Below are 8,544 nucleotides of genomic sequence, written 5' to 3' on the forward strand. Positions count from 1 at the left end.
GTGGGCACCATGATACAGTCCCTGACTCGGACGATCCCTTCTTTGCTGTGGGGCCACTCTGCCTCCTTCGCTTCTCCCCGCTTCTCCCCGCAAGACCCTCCTCCCTGGTACTTTCTCCAGGTCATTCACTGAGTCCTTTTTCTCTGTCCACCCCCCGACACCTGTCCTCGTCTTGCCTTCTCTCAGGTGTGCCCACTTTTCCCGGGCTGTTCACAGCCACCTGTCCTCTGGCCACGCCCATGTTCGGGTTTACGGCTGAGACCTCATTAAAGAGCTCTGGGCTTCTTTGGGGTCTCAAATGCAAGCAAATAAAGAAATAAAGGGTTCCAGGCCCAGCGAGCAGCCACCTAGCCACCCTCTAGGGCTTCTCAAACACCTGCCCACTACTGACCTCAGCATTTCCCCATCCCCAAAGTTCCCACCTTAGCCCCCCAGCCCTCAGTCTGGAAACCCCCAGCCCATGACCTCCCAGCTCACTCCTTTTCTGTCCCTCACCTCAGCCCAAGCCCTACCCCATAGGTCTCCCACAGAGCTCTGGAATTCTTGTCTTTATCAGAACTCTTCCAGAGGACAGGAAAAAGGGGAAGCATGGCTCCTCTTTCATACGGCTGGTAAGACCTTCCTACTGAATGCAATGTGAGGAAGGAGAAGTAAAGGCAACATATTTTAACATATTTATTCCATACATTAAGTTTTCTTTTTTGTAGAGATAGGGTGTCGCTATGTTGCTCAGGCTGGTCTCAGTCTCCTGGCTTCAAGCAATTTTCCCACCTCAGCCTCCCAGAAATGTGCTTGTATTACAGGTGTGAACCACTGAGCACAACCTAAAAGATCTATTCTAAATAAAGTATTAATGAAACAAATCCTGGAATCTATTAGAAAACCTATTGTATCTAGACCAGGCGCGGTGGCTCAAGCCTGTAATCCCAGCACTTTGGGAGGCCGAGACGAGCGGATCACGAGGTCAGGAGATCGAGACCATCCTGGCTAACACGGTGAAACCCCGTCTCTACTAAAAATACAAAAAAGAAAACTAGCCGGGCGAGGTGGCGGGCGCCTGTAGTCCCAGCTACTCAGGAGGCTGAGGCAGGAGAATGGCGTAAACCCGGGAGGCGGAGCTTGCAGTGAGCTGAGATCTGGCCACTGCACTCCAGTCCGGGCGACAGAGCAAGACTCCGCCTCAAAAAAAAAAAAAAAAAAAAAAAAGAAAACCTATTGTATCTTAACAAGGTAAGGTTCATCCCAAAAGAGTCAGGAATTATTTAATGGCAGAAAAAGAAAATCTGTTCTTGTTGTCCACTGTGTTAACAGAGTAAATGAGAAAACCACTGTGACCACTCCACTCAATGAAGAAAGGCACACGAGAATTCATCAATAGCTGGCCGGGCGCAGTGGCTTATGCCTGTCATCCCAGCACCTTGGGAGGCCGAGGTGGGTAGATCATTTGAGGTCAGGAGTTGGAGACCAGCCTGGCCAACATGGTGAAACCCCATCTCTACTAAAAATACAAAAATTAGCCAGACGTGGTGCTGGATGCCTGTAGTCCCAGCTACTTAGGAGGCTGAGACAGGAGAATCACTTGAACCTGGGAAGTGGAGGTTGCAGTGAGCCGAGATCACACCACTGTACTCCAGCCTGGGCAACAGAGCTAGACTCTGTCTCAAAAAAATAAAATAAAATAATAAATAAATAAGTAGCTTAGAAAATTAGGACTGGAAGGCGTGGCAGTCAGTGTCTTTGTTCTCATTATTCCCATGGCCTCCAGGAGGGTAGCATGGCAGGCAGTTGTACTTTCCCCAGGGAGGCGACTTTCCTGCACAGGTTCTAGTTTGTATGTGTCACAACTCAAGTGGCCACATCACGTTCTGGATGAAATACTGACCAACAGAAGCTGGACCAAGAGTGCTTGGCTCTGCCTGTCCTGAGGCCCATGACCCAGTTAAATAGGGAACGGGGAGAAGCTCCCTGATTGCCTGTCTATGGTCAAACCCCATCTGTGGGATTCATTTCTCAAAGGACACTGAAGCCATGTACAGCCTGAGAGCCCCAGGCCAGGCCTGCAGTCCTGTGACATTATTGCAAGGGCAGCCCACACCTCACCCACCGTCACAGCATCTCCAGTCAGCCACAGTTCTCAGAACAGCCTCTCAGCAGTTCTGAGGCCTCTGATGGACGCCATCGGTTTCCACATGGAGGTGGCATAAGCAGGATTGATGCCTGTGCCACCGCCCAGCCCGCCTGCTGCCTCCCACTGGTATACTCCCAAAGTGGCAAGATGCCAGTGCCACATTGTGACAGAGCTGCTTTACACACACACACACACACACACACACACACACTCCAGTGGTGGATGCCCAGGAAGCTGCCCCCAGGTCCTGGAGTCTCAGTTTCTGTTGCTCCAGGTAGACCTAGCACTGGACAGAAAACCCACCTCCAAGACGGTGATTCCTAACCATCACCATCACCACTACAGGTCGAGTTCCCTTATCTAAAGTACTTTGGACCAGAACAGTTTGGGATTTTGAGGGTTTGTGGGGGAAGATTTTGAAATATTTGCACTATACTCACGATTGAGCATCCCAAATTTAAAATCCAAAATGCTTCAGTGAACATTTCCTTTGAGCATCAGCTCAGCACTCAAAAAGTTTCAGATTGGGGGTTTTTGGATTTGGGATATTCAACCTACATTTGCCAAAACTATGGGTAAAAACTATGGGTGGGGAGCTTTTCATCATCACTGATGCCTGAGCTACCCCCAGGAATTCTGAAGGAATTCATTCCAGGTAGAGCCCGGGCATTGGGAAGTTTTTAAGGCTTCCAAGTAACTCGAATCAGCAGCCCAAGCTGGGAGCTGCGTGCCTCAGCCCATCACCCTTCTCGTGCTTCTTACCCTACTTCCCGCCACCAGCTACCCCTGGACGCCAGAGCTCCCAGGGAGCCCACCAGCCACAAACCTGTGTCACTGGGATAAAGCAACTATGTAATAAGGAAGAAGTTGACTGTGTCATGTTCCCTGAAGGGGAAAGAATTGCCCAAAAACTTTTCCTAAAGGACAGAAGTGGCACATTGACCATCTGCACCAATCCACAGGAAGCACATGCCAAGTTTCCTCTCCAGAAATGTTCCTTAAAAAGATTGTACTCAACTGCATATAAGTGGTCATGAGTATAACCTATAATTATTCAGAACATGAATGATTTAGGTCCACGTTAAATGGTAGAACATTGCACAGTTACTGAAAATGGCACAAACTTACAGACTTTTAGCATCTTGAGGATGTGATTGTTACAGTGTTAAGTGAAAAGAATGAAATTCAACATGTATAAATGTGATCAATCTACCCAGAAAATATATGGGAAGCTCACTAGAAGAAAGTGCATCAAATGTAGAAGCAAGAGGCTTTTTTTCTGAGTCTTGCTCTGTCGCCCAGGCTGCAGTGCAGTGGCGCAATCTCAGCTCACTCCAACTTCCACCTCCTGGGGGTTCAAGTGATTCTCCTGCCTCAGCCTCCTGAGCAGCTGGGATTACAGGCACGCACCACCATGCCCGACTGATTTTTGTATTTTTAGTAGAGACAGGGTTTCACCATGTTGGTTAGGCTGCTCTCAAAGTCCTGACCTCATGATCCACCCGCCTTGGTCTCCCAATGTGCTGGGATTACAGGCACGAGCCACCACTCCCGCCCGCGAGAGGCTTCTTTAACATAATCAGTGCTATTTTTTCTATTTTGTTGTATGCACTAATTTTTTTCCAAGTGTATATGAGCTGCTTTAATAATAAAAATATATTCATTTCTTTTATAATAAAAATAAACTTGTCTTATGAGAATAATAAACTTGTTTATGTTAAACATTATGAAGACGTAAAAGTCTAGAAACCACCTATTGTAAGTTATAGAGCACCGGCTTCCAAAGCACATATACTAAAATTGGAACGATGCAGAGAAGATTAGCATGGCCCCTGCGTGTAAGTTACAGAATGAGGAAGATATGGTGTGCATACGACAAATGCAGTTAGGACAGTCTGGCAGGTGAATGGACGAGGACGGAGAAGATCACGGAGATACAAAGCTGCAGTGTTGGGCTTTGGTGACTGCTCCTTCTCACCTTTCCCTTGAACGTGGTGATTTAAAGGCAGGGAGAGAGGACTGGAAGGAGCCCAGGAGCCTCATCTGTGAGGCCCAGCGGACACTTGACTCTGTAGTCTGCCCGAAGGCGAGCGCAAAGAAGGGAAGCTAATGTGTTTTAAAACCACTTGGTCCAAATGAAATTATATAACCCAGGAAGGAACAAATCGCGTCGCTGATGAGAGTTTTTTTAAAAAATAAAGGAACGAGAAAAGACACAGGCTTGCTCCTGATGCCGCCCTTTGAGGGAGACAGGCTGGCTTGGGGGAGGGCACCTGGGGGTGCTGGCTTCGTTCTCTCATCCTCTTCAGCGGCTATAAAAGGGGGAGAGAGGCTCCCGCCTCCTCGGCCCCACTGTGCCGGTAGCCAGGACAGCGCCTCTACCACACTCGAGAGCGGTGAGTAGCATATCCAGGCGCTGGAGCTTGGGTCCTCTGCTTTGCTACTTTGTAAAATCTTCCCTTTCTGTCTGAGTGTGGGTCAGGTTGAGACCCTGCCTGCTCTCCTGACAGCTGAGGCTAGCCCTGAGCAGGAGAGGCAGAGAAGGCAGCCCCTGGGTTCTTGCATCCAAAGCCACCCTGCCCTCCCAGGGCACCAAGGCTCAGATGCGGTCCATGGTGGAGACACCAGGCAAAGATGTCCCATTCAGCTCCGCTGACACGGAAATCCCACGGGACAGACAGCCGAAGTCCCCACCTCTCAGGGAGGCAGGTCCTTGGGGATCAGGAGCCAAGTGAGCATCACTAGCGTTCTAGGACATCCCTCACGTGGCATCGGTCCTGTGCCAGAGAAAATGCAAACAGCCAGCGTGCTGGGATGCATCACTTCATCACTCTTCAAGGTGGCACCTCCATTTCCTCTAAACTGGGGAACGTCCCACCCCACTTGGCATGGGAAGCCCTGCCAGATCTCTAAAAAGGAGAGGGGTTGGCATTTTAAATTGTTCTGATGGAGAGCACTTTCTGTGTGGCTCAGGGAGGGACTGGAAAGTCAAGGTCAGCAGGGGGGTCTTCCCCAGAGCAAGATGGAGCTCTTGGGCGTCTTCCCACGGCACCCAAAGCGCCACGGGTGGAGGAAGGAGGAGGGGCATCTGCAGCAGGTGTTTCCAGGTCTGCCACGATGGATGCTGTTTAGGCATTTCAGCACCTCCGCTCCAGTGGGGTGGAAGGGGCTTTCTATGCACCTGGTCCCATCCACGGCAGCCCCCTCCTCCATCACCCATAGGAAGTGGCCCTGCCTGGTGAGAAGAGGTCCCAGATGCTGCAGGTTTACCTTGGAGCCTCAGAAGACTGGATCTAGTGACATGGCAAGGGTGAGTGAGCTCGGTTAGGGCAGAGGATGCAGACTCATTCTACAACATGCAGCTGTCAGCTGACAACCCCTAGCAGGGCAGGGATGGCAGGCTGGAACCAGGCATCAGGAGGCCATGAGACAAATGAGGGAAAGGACCACGCACCGGATTCCAGCCCCTGAGCCTGGTCCAGGCTTGGCACTCCCCAGCTCCCCAACCATGTCTGAGGTTGAGCAAGTGGCTGCCTCCACCTGTGCAGCTCCCTGGGCTCCTCCCCACAAACCTGCTGTCCTGGGTGTGCAACATGAACAGCCGTGCAGAGGCCTGCTGCACCTTCTGGTTCCCTAACACAGGCCGACAGACAGACCCAAGGCTGTTCCATGATAGCCCCTCTTTGTAACGCGCAGCTTACACACCTCCTGAGGGTTTCTGATCATGACCATCAGTGTACATGTGACCGATCCTGTCAGAGGCTGACGCACACAGAAGCATCTCACTTAACACCTCATTGCACAGAGGAGAGAATGGGGTCACAGGTGGGTGGGGGACTACGCAGAGAGCCAGGTTCAACTGCCATTTCTGTGCCTATTCCCACCCCAGCACAGATCAGAGGAACACGTGGAGATCTATGTGGCTATGTGCACAGGCACATCTACACATATACACACATTCACATGCACACATACACATCTACACACTCACACACACATCTACACACATACACACACATACACTCACACACGCATCTACACACATACACACATATCTATACACACACACATCTACATGCATACACACACAGATCTACACACACACACATCTACACACACATGCATGCACTGTGTGCACACAAGTCACACCCTCTTGCACACATATACACACACAACTGTGCACTGACATGCACACACACTCATGCACATACTTCTCTCTCACACACACAGCGCTCACAGGTCTCAGCTCTGTGCACATGCACCGTGATGCCCATGTAATGCTGCTCCTGCCCCTTCTCCCCCAGGCTGTGTCCTCCTCATTTGGATCTCCCCTCCAGCGGGGTCTCCCCGGAGGAGCCAAGGGATGAAGGTGCTGAGGGCCTGGCTCCTGTGCCTGCTGATGCTGGGCCTGGCCCTGCGGGGAGCTGCAAGTCGTACCCACCGGCTCTCCATGGAGATCCGCAGTGAGTGCCTGGACCCCTGTCAGCCTCCCTTACCCCACCCTGCCTCACCCCAGAACCTGGTGCAGCCTGGTCACTCGAGAACCTGGCAGGAACGGGGTGTGGGGGAGGAAAGGGAAGCCAGTCCTTGTGCTTTTTTGAACTCCTGCATCCCAAAGCCAGCCCATGCCCAGAAACAGCCTCGCCAGGACCTCTGGGTGCCTGTTCCTCGGGTGGGTCTCAGCATGGCCTAGCGACTGGGCTGAGACGCCCTGCCTGTGCGCTCTGCCCTGCTGCCTCTGGGGGCACACAGCACACCCTGGGGACACGTGCCCATGGTCTGCTGCAGCTCTTTCCTTTCCAGCCCCTGACATCAATCCTGCCTGGTACACCAGTCGTGGGATCAGGCCTGTGGGCCGCTTCGGTCGGAGGAGGGCAGCCCTGCGGGACGTCCCCAAGCCTAGCCTGCGAGCCCGGCTGACCTGCTTCCCCCTGGAAGGCGGTGCTATGTCCTCCCAGGATGGGTGACAGCCAGCTTGTCAAGAAAATCACTCTGGAGCCTCGCCCACCCCGCCCTCTCCTCTCCTTCGGGCTCCTTTCCCTTCAATCCTAATAAAAGCTCTGGTCTTTGTAGTTGCACATTCACGACTGTGTGGTGGTGACTGATGTTCTTCCCTCCTGGGACGTTAGACTAGAAAGAACCTCAGAGCCCAGCAACTTCTCTGGAAGAAATGACTCCGTGACTTGGCAGAGGGCACCTGGCACTGAGATGTGGCGCTGGGACCACCCTTGGTCACCAGCAGCCCACAGTCACCCCCACACCCAAGCTGCCCTGAGTGACTGCCCAGGCTGCCAACTGCATGAGGCCAGGAGGTGCCACACGTCATACTCTGCAGGACACTGCCCCCATAGGAGAGTAGCATAGGCCCCAGCTTGAACCCTGGGCAGCCCCTCAACGCCAGTCCTTTTTTTCTAGACTTTATTTCTCAGAGGAGCTTTAGGTTCATAGCAAAATTGGATAGAAGGTACAGAGAGTTCCCATCTGCCCACTTCCCCCACATCTGCACAGCCTCCCCCATGGTCAACACCCCCACCGAGGGTGCCTTTGTCCCAGTCGAGGAACCCATGCTGACACATCCCCATCCCCATCCCCATCCAGAGTATGTCAGAGCCCACTCTTCACGCTGCATGTCCTGCGGGTTTGCACAAATATACAACAACATGATGTAGCATCATGCAGAGTCATTTAACTGTCCTAGAAGTCCTCTGGGCTCCTCCTATTCATCCCTCCCCCCACAACCCCTACAACTGCTAGTCCTCTTATTGCAGTCTGTCTTGCCTGCCTCTTACTCAGGAAAGATGCACCATGGATCGTTTCTGACCCATGGCAGGGAGACTTGAACCTAGATTGCTCCCACGCCACACGCGTCCCTTTCAAATCACACGGGGATGTCTCCACGTCCTGCCTCAGGTGTAGCTTATGTTGACATTGGGGGCACACTTGCACCACCTGGGAGATTGAGTTCATCCTTTGAATCACTGAGCCTCAGTTTCCACATCTGCATGCCACAGAACAGCAACGCTTACCTCATTCCTGAGCTCGGTGGGCATGGCACCTGCACGCCAGCCAGCACAGGGTGGGTGCTCTGTGAGTGCAAACCCCTTCCCCAAGGCCCACCCCCTAACCCAGCCATGTAACAGGCTTAACCAGCAACCTCCAACCCAAAGCTTGAGTTGGTCTCCGCCGGACACTGCCTGCAGAGGCTGATCTCAGGCCCACCCTGACCACAGCCCTCTTGACCATGCATGCTCACAGGGGCCAGTGGCGAGGCCCAGGCCACCCACACGGGGCTGAGTTGGGGTGACTGCGCCTCCCCAGCTACAGGGGAGCCCCTCCAGCCCTGGGCACCTCACCAGAGTAGAGTGAGCCTCCGGGAACAGGAAGTGGGGCAAGGCCTGCTCCTAGGGCAGCAGGGG

At 52.7% G+C, this 8,544-nt stretch overlaps 1 protein-coding gene and 1 non-coding gene across 2 annotated transcripts; both read left to right on the top strand.

The window, feature by feature from the left end:
• The first annotated feature begins 3,896 nt into the window (after window positions 1-3,896).
• On the top strand, window positions 3,897-4,004 carry LOC111553792. Its single transcript, XR_002735060.1, has one exon. It is a non-coding gene; the product is annotated as a U6 spliceosomal RNA (small nuclear RNA).
• A 2,487-nt stretch (window positions 4,005-6,491) lies between these two features.
• PRLH (prolactin releasing hormone) lies at window positions 6,492-7,095 on the top strand. Its single transcript, XM_023228711.1, has 2 exons — window positions 6,492-6,591; window positions 6,932-7,095. Exons 1-2 carry the CDS (start codon window positions 6,492-6,494, stop codon window positions 7,093-7,095), a joined length of 264 nt encoding a protein of 87 aa, XP_023084479.1.
• Window positions 7,096-8,544: the final 1,449 nt, after the last annotated feature.

Source organism: Piliocolobus tephrosceles, chromosome 11, assembly GCF_002776525.5.
Source record: "Piliocolobus tephrosceles isolate RC106 chromosome 11, ASM277652v3, whole genome shotgun sequence".
In the NCBI taxonomy this organism is placed as follows: domain Eukaryota; kingdom Metazoa; phylum Chordata; class Mammalia; order Primates; family Cercopithecidae; genus Piliocolobus; species Piliocolobus tephrosceles.

Excerpts from the sequence above, each read along its gene's own strand:
- PRLH (XM_023228711.1), top strand. The coding sequence starts at position 6,492 with ATGAAGGTGCTGAGGGCCTGGCTCCTGTGCCTGCTGATGCTGGGCCTG. Across the intron at positions 6,592-6,931 it reads GCTCTCCATGGAGATCCGCA|CCCCTGACATCAATCCTGCC; the intron begins GTGAGTGCCTGG and ends TTTCCTTTCCAG.